Source organism: Parasteatoda tepidariorum, chromosome 8, assembly GCF_982258835.1.
Source record: "Parasteatoda tepidariorum strain Cologne lab strain chromosome 8, Ptep-v5.0, whole genome shotgun sequence".
NCBI classification, from domain to species: Eukaryota; Metazoa; Arthropoda; class Arachnida; order Araneae; family Theridiidae; genus Parasteatoda; species Parasteatoda tepidariorum.
The window spans coordinates 13,314,683-13,334,790 of record NC_141762.1 but is presented as its reverse complement, the minus strand read 5'-3'; the positions used below and the strand labels follow the sequence as shown (position 1 = coordinate 13,334,790).

The 20,108-nt window shown below is 31.2% G+C and overlaps 1 protein-coding gene across 5 annotated transcripts in view; it reads left to right on the top strand.

Moving 5' to 3' along the window:
- The window catches only part of Ada3 (transcriptional adaptor 3), a 34,873-nt gene extending 16,150 nt beyond the window's left edge, over nt 1-18,723 (top strand). For all 5 annotated transcript variants that reach the window (XM_087149857.1, XM_087149858.1, XM_087149861.1 and 2 more), the window contains exons 9-11: nt 8,510-8,611; nt 14,843-15,036; nt 17,170-18,723. In XM_087149857.1, coding sequence (XP_087005983.1) covers nt 8,510-8,611; nt 14,843-15,036; nt 17,170-17,304 — 431 coding nt within the window. In that variant the 3' untranslated portion in view covers nt 17,305-18,723. The remainder of the gene's footprint in view (nt 1-8,509; nt 8,612-14,842; nt 15,037-17,169) is intronic.
- The last annotated feature ends 1,385 nt before the right edge of the window (nt 18,724-20,108 follow it).

Here is a 20,108-nt window from a genome sequence, read left to right as displayed (position 1 = left end):
ATATGATAATTTAGAAGTAAACATTAGATCTTTAGAAAGCTTAAATGTAGTCTCTGGAACATATGGACACTTATTATGCCTTATATTATTAAAACTAATACCAGAAGATTTAACTTTAGAATACAACCGCAAACGAAAATCAAAATCAGAATTTGATGTTTCGGAATTAATTCAATTTATTAAGGAAGAAATTTAAGTACGCGAATCATCTACATTATTCCATGATAATGTTAAGAAAAATAAACACTATAACTATTATAATCCCAGGGAAGTAATAAATAACAAAAAACAGTTCAGATCGAATATTCCCACAGCTTCAGCATTGGCTACTAATGTAAAATTTAATTGTGTATTTTGTAAATCAGAACATGATTCATTTATTTGTGAAAAAATATCGGTTTCTGAAAAAAGAGATAGATTAATGCGCGATGGTCGTTGCTTTAAATGTTTCCGAAAATCACATTTAAGTTCACAATGTAGGAGTAAAATTAGTCCTTGTAAAAAATGTAATAGTAAATCTCATCACGAAATAATTTGTTTTGGAATTCCGAAAACTCAAAACGAAAGTTCGCAAGAAACCGCAGAGAAAAATACAGTTGTAGCCAGTGTTTCTCATGTCGAAGAGGGACAAAAAGGGGAATTTCAATCAGTGTTTTTACAAACATGTGTTGCGAATTTGCATTTGGCAGACAGAACGCAGGAGATAAATATTTTATTTGATTCCGCATCGATGAGGTCATTCATTACTAGAGAATTAGCTCAAAAGCTTCATCTCCCGATAATTAGGAGAGAAAATTTATTAGTTTATACTTTTGGAAGCCGTGAACCGCAAGAAAAAACATTTGATATAGTAAAGGCGAGTATAAGCAATAAAAAATATCCTACTCGAAGGTCAGAGTTCGAATTATTGGTTTCAAGTACCATAACACGTGCTTCTTTCCCACCGCATAATAATAAAATAAAGTTGCTGCTTGAGGATTTTGCTCTTACTGATTTATGCCTTTCAAAAGGAATAAATTCCATTGATATATTAATTGGAGCAGATTATTATTGGAAACTCCACACTGGGTACATAAAGGAGTTGACTAAAGATTTGTTTTATATCGAAACATTACTCGGCGGAAGCGTAACTGGGATTACTCATTCAGATTTAAAAAATGACTCTATCATTGAAAATTTGTGTTATTGTAAGGAAAAATTTAATTGTGAGGAATTTACTAGTGAAAATAATTCTTGTGATGATATAAATTTACAGTTACGGAAATTTTGGGATATTGAAAGCTTAGGCATAAATGATAAAATTCAGAATACACCTTTAGAGCAAGAAACTTTAAAACAGTTTGAACAAAATATAAAATTTCAGGATGGCAGATACGTAGTTAAATTACCATTTAAAGATGAGGTAAACATTTCTGACAATTTTAATTTGTCTAAAAGAAGGTTAATTAGTTTAACATCGCTTTTTAATAAAAATCCTTCTTTGCATGATAATTATACTAGTATTTTTAAAGAACAATTATTGGAAGGAATAATAGAACCTGTTAATGATAAATCAATAGTTCCAAATATGGTTTATTACTTACCTCATCATCCAGTCATTAGAAATGATAAACAAACTACAAAGTTACGGATAGTTTTTGATGCTTCGGCTAAAGAAAAAAATTGCTTCTCTCTAAATGATAACTTATTATCAGGTCCCAATCTAAGCCCTAATCTTTTAATTTTACTATTAAAATTTCGCGAGTTTAAGATAGGAATAATTGCTGATTGTGAAAAGGCTTTCCTACAATTGTTAATTGATGAACATGATAGGGACTATCTTAGATTTCTTTGGTCAGAGCAATTCCCTCCCAAGAAAATTGAGGTTTTTCGCAATAGAACCGTAACTTTCGGAGTAAAATCATCAACATTTTTACTGGCTGGAACAATAAAGTATCATATCAAAAATTATAAAGAATCTCATCCTTTGGCGTGTAAGGTTTTAAATGAAAATTTGTATGTCGACGATCTTAATACTGGAACAAATACGATTGAAGATGGACTACTATTATCCAGGGACACTAAATTAATATTAAAGGATGCATCAATAAATCTTAGGAAGTGGAAGAGTAATTCTAAGGCCTTATGCCAAAAATGGCAAGACACGAAATTTGAAAAATATCCTAGTGAAGAAACAGTACCTTTAAAGGTTTTAGGATTAATTTGGAATACTTTAAAGGATGAATTTAATTTAGATTTAAGTTCTTTAATTGACTCTTTGGAAAATGTGAAAAATACTAAGAGAAGCGTATTACGCATATCATCGAAATTATTTGATCCAATGGGATATATAACAGCATTCACGATTAGAATTAAAATTCTTCTTCAAGAAATATGGGAACAAGGCTTAGAATGGGATGAGGAATTCGGAGATATTTTAAGACTGAAATGGGAAAAATGGTATAAGGAAGTAAATGTATTAAAGGAACTTTCACTACCAAGATATTATTTTCATGAAGAAGATAGCTGTTCTGAAGTAGGGAATTATAAGATAATTATATTTTGTGACGCAAGTGAGAAGGCGTATGGAGCAATTCAAAATCAAAATTTTTACGTAAGCTTCGTTACTTCAAAGGCACGCGTTGCACCATTGAAGAAGTTGAGTCTACCGAAATTAGAACTGATGGCCACTCTTATAGGTTCCAGATCATTGGATACTTTAAGGAAAGTGTTTCAAATAAATAACTATATACTATATTCTGACTCAACCATAGCCCTTAGTTGGATTCGAGGAAATGCAAATCAGTGGAAGACATTTATTTCAAACAGAGTAAGTGAGATCCAAACTTTAACAGATCCTTCTAATTGGAAGTACATAAAGGGAAATGATAATCCAGCTGATATCATATCAAGAGGATGCAGTGCTAATGATTTGCTCTCAAGTGCAATTATTTTTAATGGACCAACATGGTTGACATTAAGCGAAGAAAAATGGCCGAAAAATGAAGAAAATTTTAGAAGAGCAGATGTAGATGAAGAAAAGAGATCGAAATTTATTGCAGTTAATTATGCAAGTGAAAATAATGTTCACGATTCAATTTTCGATATCCACAAATTTAGTTCTATTAAGAAGGTTTTCCGAATAACAGCCTGGATTAGAAGATTTATAACAAATTTGAGACTGAAGAAAGAAGATAGAATCAAAAATGTTTTAACTGCAGAAGAATTAGAAGAAGCTGAAAACCTTTGGTTGAGACACGTACAAGCAAAGAACTACAGTAAGGATATACATTGCTTAAAGGAAGGACATTATTTACAGAAGTGCTCTAAAATCAGAGACTTAAATCCGTTCATTTCTGACAAAGGGATTCTACTTGTGGGTGGAAGACTACAGCACTCCAATTTGAACTATTATGAAAAACATCCAATACTATTACCATCAAAAACTAAATTTACAGAACTGATAGTGAAAGAAGCACACGAAAAGACCCTACACTCTGGTATTTCAGACACACTAACGCAGGTACGAGAGAAGTTTTGGATTCCGAAAGGTCGGCAATTTATTAAGTCAATAATTGGAAGATGCGTCTTATGTAAAAGATTCAATGTTCGTTCAGGAAGTGAAATTATGGCACCTCTTCCTAAGGACAGAATAGAACAGTCACCTCCATTTTCAGTTACAGGCCTGGATTTTGCTGGACCCTTATTTGTGAAAGATTCTGACAGTAAGTTTTACATCATGCTATGCACCTGTGCAGTTACACGAGCGATACACCTGGAAATTGTTTCCAGTTTAACAACTGAAGCATTTTTACTTGCTTTTCGTCGCTTCATATCAAGAAGAGGACTTTGTTCTGTTATTTATTCAGACAATGCTCAAATGTTCAAACAAGCAGAGTTTGAATTGAAAAAAATGTGGACTATTTTGAGCAGTTCTGGAGTGAGTGAGTTTTATTCCTCAAGGGGAATAAGGTGGAAATTCATCGTTGAAAGAGCACCCTGGTGGGGTGGATTCTACGAGCGAATGGTTCGTTCAATGAAAATCATTCTTCGGAAATTACTGAGGAAAACATCTTTGACTAGTGAAGAACTCGAAACAGTTCTATGTGAAATAGAAGCTGTGATTAACTCGAGGCCTATTACTTACGTGACTACAGACTCTCCAGATACTTTTCCTCTAACGCCATCCCACATGCTACTTGGAAGACGATTAATAAGTTTACCGTCAGTCAAATTATCCGGTATTGACTGCATGATTGACAAAAAAATGATAATTAAAAAATTTAAATATCGAGAAAGACTTATAAATCTATTTTGGAAGAAATGGAAAAGGGATTATCTTTTAAATTTAAGAGCTGTCAATTATGTAAATTTGGATAAAGGTAATCAAAATTTTAAGGTAAATGATATTGTTTTGATTCATGATGACAAACTTCCAAGGAGCATGTGGAAACTTGGAAAAATTGTGGAAACATTTCAAGGACGTGATAACAAAATAAGAGCATGTGCCTTGAAAACAGATACGTCAATAATAAAACGTCCTATAAATTTATTATATAATTTAGAAGGGAACAATTAAATTAATATGAACATTCTATTTGAACTTTAAATTCACATTTATTATTATTTGAACATTTTATTTTAATATATTACTTAAGATAATCATTTAACTTACAAATTAAGTTTATCTTAAGATATTATTTGAACTTTTTTGATTTAAAGAAAATATGCATACATATATATTTTCTTGTTTAAATGCATGTTTGTTTAAAATTGAAATATTTTGCATGTGAAAGAATTTGTGTTGTGAAAATTGCTTGATTTATTATTCATGATATGATAATTTAATTTCATCAATTGATATTTACTTAAATTTCAATGATTTCATTTATAAGGTAATAATTTGTTAAAGGTTTGAACTAATGCTCATGAAACATATTATTTTAAGAATTCGATTAATAGTATTGCATTATAATCTTTATATAATTAAGAAGGGTTCATATTGTAAAAAGGTAGGATTATATTATATTTTAAATATTGGTACCTTACATTTGAGAAAAATAACTTTGATTAATATATGAAATGACTAAATTTTTATGAATCGGGGGGAAGTTTGTTAATATTATTTCTCCATATTAATTATAATTTCTAAAGCTCAATAGATGGCGCTCTGCGCAGTAATGTAAAATCAGTTTCTAATCAGTTTCCTCCATGACACTGTACCATTATCATCATCCTTCTTGTTATTAAATATATTTTATGTTAAAAGGCGTTTGTTATGATTGAAACCCCGAGATCTGAGATCATATCACCGTATTTAATAGCATGCTTGTTTAAATTATTTCTAAATGAACAGTTTATTCCTTTAAAAAAAAATTAAACTATTTAGCAATTTCTTTTTATTGTTTTGTTTGAAACAAACTTTTCTTAGAATGCTATTGATGTAACAATAGAAATTGATAATTATCTTTTTAATTTTTTGTCTTTTTATATTTAGTTATATTTTATTATCTTTTTAAATTTGATACTTTCAATTTTTTTATTATTTTAATTTTTTTTTTATGTGTGACAAAGAAACATTTTTGCTAACCAAACTCATCATTTGCAATTGGAAGTTATTGCAATTTTAAAATTTTCTTTACAATTTCAGCTAAGTATATAATTTTCAAAGTGATATCTATTTGAAGTATGAGGCATCTTTTTTTCTCAAGTTCACTTCATGTTATTAAGTATAATTAACAGTGACAAAATTTTCTCTTTTAAAATTTGCTCAATGCCTTGTTGTTATTTTAAACGTGCTAGTTGATATATTTTCTTTGCACTGATGTTGTTTGAGCACAGATTTTAATAGCATAAATAATGTTTTAAATACATCAAAAGTACTATCTAAAATATCAATAAGTGCTCTCAATATCAAGAAGAAGAAAAAAAATTTACTATTAAACAAAAATTTCAATCTAAAATATTTTCCCTTTAAATTTTCATATAACATACAATTGTACTAAACTAAAAATATTTACAGAAATTGCGATGTGATTCTCAATAAAATTTTAATGAATTGTAAATGCTAAAATAAAAGGGAACTGCAGGAAAAAAAACCCTAACATAATTCTTTAGATAGTAATGCCTTCCTTGATCTTGTGAAAGAGTTTCTGTGTCTAAACAAGTGTTGATATGCTTACTTTTTTGTTTAAATAAGTTTAAAAGCATGTGTATTTTTATTGTTTTTTATATACTGTGTAACAGTAGATTTATTTTTCAAATGCAACTTATGTTTCATGTAGAAAAGTAAATCGCTGCCGCAAGAGTCATGGTGGTCAAGGCTGAGCGATTTTGACACCGTGATTTCAACAATATGGGAACATTGTGCCGATCACCTTTATTTTTCAGACTAGCTAATACCTTAACTATCTGAATCTGTGTGCCCTTCTAGCTGCCACAGGGGATACAACCTGGTCTTTCACTATTACTGCTCAGTACCTTGACTAATAAGCGGTAGTGGCTCACTTAGTAATTACTGTGCCAGTAGAAAACATACTTTCGAGGAAATCAGAAATATTCTTCCGCAAGTTTTTTTTAAAAATATTACAGTGGAACCTGTAAAAGTGACCACCTGGGTAAAGTGAAGGCCTGAGTAAGGTGACCATTTTCTACAAGTTTTATTTCAAGAGTCCTTTTTAAAGAGTCTTCGTAAAGTGGCCACCTCTATACAGTGACCATTTGACTTGGTCCCGAGGGTGGTCAATTTAGACAGGTTCCACTGTATTTTATTTCATAACTGTTTTTAAGCAGCGAAACCAATTTTGAGTGTGCAATTACCAATGTTCAACTCCGTAGCCTTGTAATTTTGAACCCAATTTGGAAAACAAAAGAACTCTTAGACCAAGTATTGGGAGAAATTTGCCTTTGTGGAGGACTTTTTGATAGAACTAAGCCGTATTTGCATTACATTGAGAGGAAAACCCATGAAAACCTCCCATGGTTAGCCTGACACTAAGGGGACTCTAACTCATGATACGTCTATAACTGAGGACAGGGTATCCGCACACCTGGAAAGTCATGAAATTCAGTATTGAACAAGATTTGTCATGAAATGTCATGATTTTAACTATTTTTTAAAAAAAATCATGGAAAGTCATGGATTTAGGTTGCCGAAAAATAAAATTTTTAAAATGGAATTTACCCCTCCCCCCAATTTCGTGGTGTTCCGAATATCCGAATTTGTAACAAAATCCCCACTCAAAGTCATATTTTATTAAAATATAAAATTTTTTTATCGGGTTCTTTAAAAATTATGGTGTTCTTTCAAAAAATTAATGAAAAAACAGCATTTCTAGAGTTAATTATCTTTTAAACTTCTGTGATTTCAGAAATTTTGTTATTATTTATTATTTTTTATTTTATCAATTAATTAATTCTCGCTGAAGCAAGTCAGTCATTGGCACATTTTTTTTATATTCCGAAATGAGAACAGAAAAATCAGGAGTATTTCTTTCCTTTCCGATGAAGAGGAAAAGTATTTTTAGAATATAATTCTGCAGAAAAAAAATTATTTGCTTTTGTATTTTTTTCCAGCTATTTTATTGCTTCAACTCTTTCTTTGCTCTGTTTTTTAAATTTAAAATCTATTAATATGAAGAAGCAGAGTATAACAGTTTTGATTATACCTATCATTTCAATAAATGTTATTATAATGCCTTTTTTAATTTATTGTTATGTTTTTGTCGGGATTATAGAAACTTCATTAAGCTATAAAAAGTTCTTGAAATTAGTCATGGAAAGTCATGAAAAGTTCGGAATTTGAAAGTCTTAAATGTAGCAGATACCTTGTGAGGATATTTTACGTCATTACTGTGGTCAGTGATAGCCACTTGATGCGTATCAACCGGACGCCGTTGGGATTCAAATCTGTGGACCTCATTGGGATGCGAACACTCTATGCACAATGGCACTCTCCTACAAGCTGTAAGATATAGAGGGTTGCAATGTAAAAATTTTCTTAAACATGCTGTATTATTTTATCATTAAACTGCATGTCAACTGCACTTAAGCCTTCCAAACCGATTTACAACGGTTTAGGCTGATATGGGATACTAAGTATTCATGAATGAGTTTCCCATTAAGTACAGGCGTTTATGGAAATATTTTGAATTTCGATGTTCTTGTGTCCTGTCTTCTCTTAATGTCCATTTCTGATACTTATTCACTGCTTTCAGTGGTGGACAAGGGTCATATTTTTTTCATAACTGTGCTGCATTAAACGGTACAACTGTAATAAAATTTTAGGAAATCGTAACAATGAGCTAGGGAAAATGAGCTAGGGCAATGAGCTGAGCAAAAGAGTAATAGTGCAAATGCCATCAAAGTGATTGTAGTTGTCTCTTTGCTGGGTAATTATAATCATAAGTTACAAAGTTGCATTTGTATATATTAAATAATAGACATAATTAAGAAATTTTATAAGAAACTTTATTATTTGTAATTAAAAAAACTTAAACCAATATGTTAATTAACAATTTTCTTTTTGCAGATGAGGCACCTCAGGTATCTAAACCAAAAACACCTTCTAAACAGAATTCTCCTTCCAAAGAGAGTTTGCATAAAAAATTATGCAGAGGATTGAATGAAATAGGTTTGTCATTTTTATTTAAATTAAAAATTAATTAAATTGTTTTAATAATGTAATGATATTGCTTCCCCCCAAAAAATTTTAACTTTTAAGTGACTAATATAGAAAATTCCAATGTTTTCTTCTATTTAGCCATAATGTGTATGTTTTTTTTTATATGGGTCATTCTCACAAAAACAGTCATTTTCATGTCCCCAGTATATTTTATGTTTGTTTTACAGCTTACGAAAAAAAAAAATTCAGGGAAAGTGTCCTTCAGAATGAAAGCTAACAAAAGAATAAAAATAAAATTATCAATTTTTATTTTTTATTTATTTTAGGTAATTAAAATATACCAATATGTCATTCCCTCACTTGTCCCCGCTGCTGAATTAAAAAAAAGAAAAAAATTGTTTCTGAAATAAAAATTTTTTTTTTTTTTACAAATTCGTGTTTTTTATTTCAGTATACTGAAATATAGAATTCAGAAAATCAATTTTAAATTTAATTTCTGATAAAAATATTAACACAGCACTATTTTAAACTTTGTCCCCAGTGTTTCGCGCCATTCCCTCTCAACAACGTTCTAATCACCTGCAATCTTCTTAGAATAAAAATATTTTAATAAAAACTTCAGAAGTTGACAACTGGCATCATAGAACAAAATTGCAGTATGTTTCCATCTTCAACATAACGAAGCTTTGCTGTGGAATAAATTTGAATGAATCAAACCAGGTAAAATTTTTTACATTCATCATTCCCTCATGTCATTTTTTAGAGTAAAATAAAATACAACTTCATCGAGAAAGTGGATAATTATATGCTGCTTTCTTGTATGAATATAATTGTATGTGATTGACTTCAGAAATTAATTAGGCGTAACTGTTATTTTTAAATTTTATTGAATTCGTCATTCCCTCACTAGTGTATAAAGTGAGGGAATGACGCTGAAGTGAGGGAATGATTCAAGATGAGTATATTATCAAATTTTTTTTGTTCAATCGTGCCAGTCAATTTTATTTCCCAAACCTGTAAAAACTATTAATTATATAAGACTAAATTATAATAAATATTAGATATACTTAGTATGTTATCATTTTCAAACTTTAGGTAGATGTAACTTAGATAAAAACATGTATTAAAAAAAAATATCATTCCCTCACTATTAGCGTCATTCCCTCACTTTTTAAATAGTGAAAATAATTAATTTACTTATTAATTAACTTGAAAAATAAATTAATAAATTAATTTATTAAATTAATTAAATTATTTATTAAATTAATTAAATTATTTATTAAATTAATTATTATAAATTAATTAAATTATTTATTAAATTAATTATTATAAATTAATTAATTATAAATTAATTAATTATAAATTAATTATTTAAAAAATTAATTATTTAAATATTAAGTATAATTTATAGGATATATACTTTCTTTATAATGCCATTACATATTTCTATTAATATAAAAAGTTTCAGAGCTTTTTTTCACTTTACTTTTTTGGGATTTTATGAACTGAAAAATGACAGTTTTCGTGAGAATGACCCATATATATACAGTACAATAATATAAGTTTAATTAATGCTGGTTATTTCTTATATAAATATTGCTGCTTCTCAAAGTATATAATTTTTAGGTTGTTTTTTGTAGAAAATTGTTTCTTTAGTTATTAGTATCATTTAGTGTATGTTTCTCTATATACAAGGTTCCTTTAATTTGTTTAGCTTAGTATGAAACTACTTAATTAGATCCAGATGCCACAAGTTTGTAAATTAATGTATCAAAAAAGGATTACCATTTGGAGTGATAAAATGTCCACTCTGACTTTTATAAGTGAGGATTTGTAGATATTAAGGAACATTAAATGGTTGTTAAAATAATAAAAAATAACATTATAAACTAAGAAAACAAATCGAACAACATGCTGCAATTTACGCAAAATCCCAACTATAATGTAACAATCCAGGTGAGCCAAATATTTCATTATCCAAAAACTTTTCCATCATCTTCACGTATTGAAATGTCCCTAGCAAGGGTGCCGGCAGCGGGGTGACCCCCCTGGCTTTTTTTTTTTAAACAATTAAATAGCTACAGAAAAACAATTTTGTTATAAAATATTTTTATTAAAAATATTTTTATTCAAAAACAAATAATTAAGTAATTATTGATACATAACAATTAAAAAATTGTTTAATCAAACAAGTTTTGTAATCGTCTTGTTTGCTGTTTGCACTAGTACCAGGATTAGTCTTTGAAATAAAATCTGAACTAGTGCTTATACTAGAGTTTAGACTAGTATCGTCAGCTTTACGCTTTTTGCAAAAATAACTTCTGATATCACTTTTAATTTTTTTTACAAGCATGCCATACTTTCCTGTAAGAAAAAAATTAAATTAAGTATTGAACAAACACTCATTCAGCATTAAAAAATACTCCTCTCGGAATTTCATTATTGTAAATACTGATTAAATACTTAAGAAAATTCTATTAAAAATTGTATATATAAATCTGTAAAAAAATACTTACGTAAAGTTACTTTTTTCTACAAAAAATATCAGAATGCAATTAATTTGTAAAATCTATTCACAAGTCGAACACTCAAAAGTAATTTTTTATCTAAACTGTCAAAAAAAGATTTTTTTCTTGGGCAGATATCTAAGCTATATTTTTAAATTTCATTTAATTAATAAAATATTAATAATATTATATTTTCTATTAGTTACAACTGACACAAACTGACTTCTCTCAACTGTTAAACTTCATCAACACAATATATGCAAATGTTAAGCGTGCACAAACATGTTAGTATACGAAACTATTGTTTGTAGTTATTTGTGCTTCAAAGTCAGTAGCTATGCCAGCCCCATCAATACAGTTTCTCATGGCAAAATTTGCAAGTACAAGAAATTCATACTTTTTTTAAAAAATATCTTGTTAACAATGAAGAAATGTATCTTGGAAAAAAAAATTAACAGATGAAAGTATATGTAATAACAAACAAAATGTAGGGGAGAGTTGGATAAAACGGGATACCATTATTGTGTTTATTTACTATGGAATATCTTTTAAGCAAAACCATACATTATTTTTTTGTAGCTACAACATTTACTGAAGCATACCAAAACATATTTTAAACTAATTTTAATGACTGTGAAATAGAAAAAATTTTTTATTTCCAAACTCTTACATATCCTGTTTTAGCATACCTGGGTTGGATAAAAGGGGATAGGGTTTACAATGTTTAATTTTTTGCATATATATAATTATAAATAATGCAAATATATAAATAATGTTGTTTATATATAAAAAAGCTCAAGTCTTCATCAGAGAAATACATTACAATTAGTTCTAAAGAAAGATGTGAAATCCTAGAGTCGAAAATAAAATGCTTAATAATGAACGTTAATAAACAAATTTTGCATTACTATATAAAGAGACTAAATTTTTCAAAAATATATATAGCTAATATAAATAAGTTGGTCTACATTAATAGGCCTACATTAATATATGGCTATTTTAAAATGTAATAATCCAACAAATAAATAGGTGGATAAAACGGGACATAAAAAACTCTATCCCGTTTTGTCCGACTCCGACACTTTTTGAAACAAACATGGCTGCTGCCTAAATGTGAAAAGAAAATTAAATAGACTGCACAGAAAAATATTGGTAAATAAATGGTTAATTAAATTTAATGCTCACCGGAATTTTATTCCCATATATGTAGGCAGTACAATGTAAAAAACAACACACATAAATGTAGAAAATGGCAAAAAATAGAGTAGAAAAGTTCTAAGACCTACAACTTTCTATGAAATAGTGATCTCGAGGTGTGACACACCGAGAATGATATAATCACGGTCGACTAACACGTTTCTGTCGTTGTCCACTAGATAGGTGCAATAGTCTGGTCCCTAGGCGACATATCCGGTTTTGTCCGACTATCCCGTTTTATCCAACTCTCCCCTAATAACAGAATATTTGTAAAAAAAAAAAAATTTTGGGGGGGGAGGGGGGTTTGTTAGAGGGTTGCACCCTCCTTTATTTTATTCTGCCGTTGCTCTTGGTTCTTAGGATAAAACTGGAACAGTAATTCCTCGACAAAAGGGTCTTGCGTCAGTCAATGATGATACACCCGCTATGCCAGTACACCAGAAGTTATAAATTCGCAGATTCGATACTGATATTGTAGATAAAATGCCACTTGTTTGTCTAAACTGTGCAGCTTCATACTTTTTGTATTTCATTTTTCTTTATCCGTCACAAAAATATATAAATTCTCTACATTGGAACTATTTTATATTTCCAATGTAGAATTATTTTTTTTAATTTCCAATTTGAAATATTTTATATTTATAATTTCTTAAAATCCAAAATCCAGTTTTTTTTTTTTTTTTTTTTTTTGACAGCTGTAGGTTTAGCTACAGGTATTTAAAAAAAAAAACTGCAATGCAAAGAATTTATAATATCGCAATTGTGATTAAATATGCTATCTTGTAACAAAAACACATACCAAAACTTGATTGAAAATATAAAAAATCAAAACAATATACCATTTCTTTACATCAATTGCTGTACAGAGAGAAGTAAACTGCTGTTTGTAGAAAATGCAACACCATGAAAGAATCATCAGAATCAAATGAAATTTAATGCAGAAACGACTTGTACTGATACAAATAAATGATGAAATTTTCAAAACAAAAGAAACAAATTAAGCGTCCGAAATCAGTATTTGGTGCAGCCACCACGCGCTGCAATAAGTGCTGCTATACGACGTGGCATGGAGTCAAACAGATGTTGAATATCTGCTTGAGGAAGAGAATTCCATATCGCTTGTATGCGCAACCAAAGTTCGTCTTTGGAAACTGCAGGACGCGGATCACGAGTGAGACGCCGACCAACCATATCCCACACGTGCTCAATAGGCGACATATCCGGCGAATAAGCAGGCCAAGGAAGAAGTTGCATGCGTTGTGCTGAACAGAAGTCTCTAACAGTCCGCGCAACATGTGGGCGTGCATTATCCTGCTGAAAGATAGCTCCAGGGATGCCTTGAAGGAAAGGAACGACTTCGGGCTGTAGCACTTCACGGACGTATCTGTTGCTATTGAGATTACCCTCAATTCGTATCAAATTGGATCGTCCATGATACGAAATCGCACCCCAGACCATAACTCCGGGTGTTCGACCACTATGTCGTTCAATAATACACTCAGGAAGGCAGCGTTGACCGGCATAACGTCTAACACGAACACGGCCATCATGGGTCCACAAATTGAAGCGTGATTCATCTGAAAAGACAACTTGGTGCCAATCAGCTCGCCAGTCTCTGTGCTCAAGAGCCCACTGCCGACGCAGCCGTCGATGATCCGCCGTGAGGGGAATCCTGTATAATGGCACCCTTGCACGCAATCCACGGCGCAGCAGACGACGACGAATTGACGAAGCCGACAATTGTACACCTGTAGCAGTAGACCAATGTGCTGCCAGCAGCCTGGAGGAAGCTGTGCGATCATTCACCGCCATGCGGAGCAGGTGTCGATCATCGCGCTCTGACGTCACCTTCTGTCGTCCAGTGCCTGTTTTTCGAGTTGTTCGGTGCTCGTCGGTCCACTGCTTCCAAACTCGCATCACTGTGGAACTGTTCCGCTGCATACGAGCTGCTATTGCGCGATAGGAAAATCCTCCTTCTCGAAGGCCGATTATCCTCCCTCGTTCAAACTCCGTAAGTTGCTTGAATTTCTTATTCTTCCGTCGTGGAGGCATACTCAGGTCTCACTAAACGTTTGCCACTAACAAATAATCATAGACTATTTTCAACGTCCCGCTACAGCACTTTATTTATACGCTTTCAGCATCAATTCAGAGGGCGCTGCGCGCGCCACGCACGCGCGATGGCTCTGAAACTTTATTAATTTGCATAATATCCTATAATTGACATTTGCTGCGAATTTCATTTGATTCTGATGATTCCTTCATGGTGTTGCATTTTCTACAAACAGCAGTTTAATAATTATTTTATGGATATCCTAGTGTAATTTCAGTGATCTCAGCCCAACGTTAATTTTGAGTCTCCCCTGCATTAAAAATTTCTGTTTTTTTTTTTTTTTTTTTTTTTTTTTTTTTTTTTGTCTTGATATTTGTTTTCACATTCGTATTTAATCTCCCATAAAATTTTACATTTATTGTATATATTTGAATATTTTCTATCAATGGATGAGTGGTGAAAACTTTTTTATTTGTTTTAAAGGTGCTATGGAATTTAGTGAATCAAATTTAGATGAACCAGAAGATGAAATTTTAGCTGAGCTGAAACGACTCCAAAAGGAGCTTATACCGGTATGCAACAGAAATTTAAGACAGAAAAAACACCTTTTAGCAATGGCGAAAGCTGAAATAAAGAAACAAGATGTTAAAAAGAAATTAAAAGAAATAGATGCAAAGGTACTTCCAACATTTAATTCATTACCTTGATGTGTTTCACTCTAGCATTTTTCCATAACTAAATAATATCTAAGTTGGTTTTTTTAATATCGAAGATTGTCCAAACCTACATTTAGGACTGAGGGTGAAAAAAAAAATGAAAAAGGACAAGCAGTGTTATTTTATGGCATAAAATTTATCTGCATTAAACTAAATAGAGTTAACTTTTTTATTAAATATTTTAATTGTATGGTATTTAAAAAAAATATTATTTCAATTTTAATTGGACTTGAATACATGAATTTGTGCACAATTATTAATTGGTGAAAAATGTCTAAGTGGTAAAAATGTCTTTAAAATTTATACAAATATATGTAAATACAGTACAAAGTCCCATATCCAGATGTTTGTTTACCGGAAGGGTCTCTTTTCCAGACACAATAATCAAAATACACAAAACTCTTTTCCTTTTTTAGAAAAAAAAATAAATAATTTTTTTTCTTTTCGACCTGTTAAAAAAGTATGCACGGATGAAAGTTCTCTGCTTTTCCACTTCTTTATGATTTTTAGCCAATTTCTGCAATAATATTTTTAAAAAAATTGGATATCTCGAAAACAAAACCCGGCATTTCATTTTAGTGCGAAAAAAATCGCGTATTTTTTTTTCATGTCTCACATAAAAGGATTATTACTGCAAGAATCATGCTCTCCATTTTAGAGTGCGCAAAAATTTAACATTTTGAAAAATAAAGGATTCGTGAGGGAATCGTCCCGACTTGAGCGGGTCAAAAAGTGATTATTCCAAAGCGCGTTTCGGAATTTGTGGATCGTAGAAATCCGAATTAAAAATAAAATTGAGATTTTAAAACTATGTGAAAATCCCAAGCTATTGAAAATGTGATCGACAACATCACCTGGCTATAAAATCATCACAAATCCAGTGAATCAAAAAGTAATTCTTCAAATGCAAGATTCAAAATTTCCCATGTATGATAATGGAACATTAAAAAACTCTGAAAATCCATACAATAACTAACAAAAATGCTATCGTAAAACCCCATGGGATTCAGAGTGATTCGTTAACAAGTGCGAAATGCTAAATTCAAATTTTGCCGAACAAAATAATACCATATTAAAGCATTGAGAAATTAAAAAGCCAAGTACAAATCCATCTTAATAACTCTGAAAAGACGGTTGACAAAACCATACGGATTCACTGTAGAATCGTCGCTGATCTAGTGGATCGAGAAATTATAACCAAGCGAAATGCGTGATTTGAAATTTCTGGTGTATTAAATATCGATATTTTAATAACCATATGGAAATCTGAACTAAAAATAGTGCAACCATCAAACCACCTGAGTTTATACTGTTTATATATAATAGTTTGTTTACCTTAAAAGTCAATTATCCGGAAAAATCAATTTTATTTTGAAAAATCAATTTAATTTTGTGAAGTCCAGACTTTCCACTGTATTTGTGCCACCCAGTTGAGGGAAATTTGCAATCGGTATATGTAGTTGATACCTGTGTCGGTGACCATTTATGGTTTCCCAAGTGTGTGCAAAAAAACTTTTTCTGAATTTCTAGCTTCTGAGTAATTTTTTCATTCAATATACTGGTAAAATAAAGTCCTTACATTTAGAGTTGGATCACCTACGCAAATTGCACCAAACTGCTCCGAAACAAAATTTCTGCTTTTTCTGCTCCAAAATGCCATATAATTTTTATAAAATGTGCCAAGCTGTTCTAAAATAGGTGTCATAATTGAACGAAAAGTACAACTTTGGCTTCGTTTGGTGTCGTATTTGTGCACAATATGATGGATAATTGGTTGGATATAAATTTAATTATAATCATAACTGGTAATTATAATTTTATTATATTCATAACTAGTAGAACCCTTGTGATCCTTTCACAGTTCTAAAGTATATCACCATTCTTGAGCAATTGTATGACAGAGATTGTTCACAAAAGAAAAATTATATTAACAGATAAAATTGTATTCGAAAAATGTCTGAACTAGTTTTTTATAAAAATAAAAAAGTGAAACTGGTTCAAGGTAGAACACTTTCCCTGACCCAAAAACTGTATAATTTTGTTTTCTTATTCGCGAGATATCATAGTTAATCAAATTTATACTTTGCTCTTTAGTTGATGGAAATATATCGAGAGATCTATGCTGCAAGGTGTGAAAATAAAGCCCCACCAAAGAAATATGCTGCACAAATCAGAAAAACAATATCAGAGAGACAACTGATTCTCAAGCAGTTGGAAGACATGACTTAAAGGATCCTTTTTGAATGCTGAGAGCTTTCATGATTAACTTTTAAGTGTCATCCTTGCTTTTTTTTAATATACAGGGTACTTTAAAATAATAATTAAGCTGGCATATAAAAAGAATTGGAAAAAAATTTTTTTTCTTGGAGCACAGGGATCCAAATGTTGTCTGGAATAACTAGAGGGGTTACAAAATATATATATTGTACTAAAATATAAATAAACATGTTCTACATCATCTTACTTAGTTAGGTTCTTCACATTGTTTCGTGCATAAAGCATCCGACATACCTCTCCATGCCCTTCTGGTCTTTGGATTTTGATCAGGTTTCCCCCATTCCTTTAAATTTTGACCCCTTAAAATGTATTTGCATTTGTTTTGAGCACCTCTTTGACTTTTCATCATGGATACATCATTCTAATGTTCCATATTCTAACTCTTTGTTTTTCTTTGGGAGACAAGAGTTTCCTGGGGCTTTACCCTTGTCAGTTAATGACCTTGTCACCCTCAGAAAAAAAATCATCACAAGACATCAGTGCATCAAGAGTTTGGTTGGAAGGCCTGAATCAGTCTATAAGTAGAATAGGAGGAAATGCCCTACACTCAAGCCAGGATTCAGTAATGGCTGGCATTGGACCCAGAATTGGTCCACACCCATCAACTTTTCCATTAATATTTTCCTACTCATTTACGACCAGTGCTGCCGGAGTTGTTCAAACTGTTTGCCTTAAGACATACTATATAGCTATCAATGTTACATAGTATGGTGCACCTTCTGTTACAAGTTATATCTGGATCACATCCTATTGGCATAACAGTTGAAAAATAATTTTGACCATCACCTGTTGTAGCTTTGGGATGTAAATCTGTAACCTATGTTGAAGGATTTTGTCTATTTTCGTCATACATTATCTGTAATTTGCAATCCTTACCTAGAAGCTCTGGGTAGCATTTCCAATCCCATGTCCCTATGTTTTTTTAATTCTTTTTGTATGCCTGATTATTTCGGCAATGATCTGCTGATGCACCCTGTATATGGTGACACACTTCTGTGATTTTTCTCTTCCTGAGTAGTCTTTTATGTATATTATGATTAATAAAAACTGTATTGTGTAATTTTTTTTAAAAAATGTCTGTGAAACCTTTCTAACGGAAGCAAATATTAAGTTGTAGAGCAACTTTTTCTGAATAAAAGCTGTCTGTTAATAGAATTTTCATTGAAAAGTGTTAGTTTTGTTAAAAGGAAGACAATATTTCTATATTAAAATGCACAGAGAGTGCCTCAATTCTGAGCGAGCCTTCAATAAAAAAATTTTAAATTTTTATTATTAATTTGTTTTCAGGTTATTTTTACTGTCATTTTTGCAACAGCACAGTGATATTGCTCTATTTAAACAATAAAATAAAATCCAAATGTAAAGACAACAGAGAGTGTGACATTTTTTAAATTTTGGTTTATAGTTTGTTACAAACTATACAAGTTTTGCATTAATGCAAAGAAAGCAAATATTGTATAAAAGTTAAATATAATATAAAAAGTAAGTCTCACAACAGCCAGTTTTCAGTCAATGGAAATTATGGCTTCGCAATTTGCAAACCAACTGTAGTAATGTAATCGGCTTCCTTTCTCAGACAAGCTGGTACCCGTAAATTTGAAGATCGATGGGTTTTAAGCCGCACAAGAAATAGAAACCCAGTTCACAATGTCAGCTGACCACTGTGCCAATCGCGGATTTTACATTAATATAAATGACACTATTCTTCAACGCCATTATTTTTTTTACCTTAATGTAAATTACAAGGTCCGGCTATTAATTTCCAGGACTGACGTAACTGTAGGAGAACGAAAAGCCGGAAGATGGCGCTAATGATTGCATATTGAAGAGTGCTTTCTTGCGCATGTGCAGTGCAATCAGCACCATGCTGAAGTAAGTGGTTCTTGTAGAAAGGCGCATTGAAACGTAGCTCTTAAATTCCTGTTGTCGAAGTGAAAATGGAGCAAGAATAAACATTAAATGTTGCTTCAAATTGGGCAAGACAGCTGCGGAAACCTACAAATTGTTAAAACAAGTTTACGGCGAGGAAGCATTATGTCGCTCAAGAACTTTTGAATGGTTTAAAAGCTTTCGGGACTGCGCGAAAGCATGGAAGATGATCCACACACAGGTTGGCCGCAGTCGTTACGCACGCCCGAAGCAATTGAAAAAGTTCGCTTCCACACATTGCGCTGCCTGTGAGGCTATTCTTAACCCAGCATGGTGTCGTTGAGATGCAGCATCCACCATACTCTCCAGACCTAGCACCCGCAGACTGTTTCCTAAGCTGAAAAATTCGCTGAAGGGGACAAGATTTCAAGATATCGAAGCCATCAAGAAGACTGTAACGTCACTATTAAAGAGCATTCCGAAAGAGGACTTTAAAACTTCTTTCCGAAATTTGAACAGCCGAGCACAGACGTGCATTACGGCTGATGGGGATTACTTCGAATAATATTAAATGGCTATGCGTTTAATTTTATTTTCTTCTGAGTTATTCTATGAGTCCTGGAAATTAATAGCCGGACCTTGTATATTATACTCATTATAATTTTCCAAACATTGCTATCCTGAATAATAATAAGGTGTATTTTCTCAGCTGATTGTTGTTACCGTATTTTATTATATATTATCTTATTGTTGCCATATATTCTATTAATTTAATTAGAATTAATGATTATAATAATCAATTATTATTATAATTAATCATTATAATAATTAATTATTATACTTAATTATTATAATGATTAATTATAATAATTAATTATTATAATTAT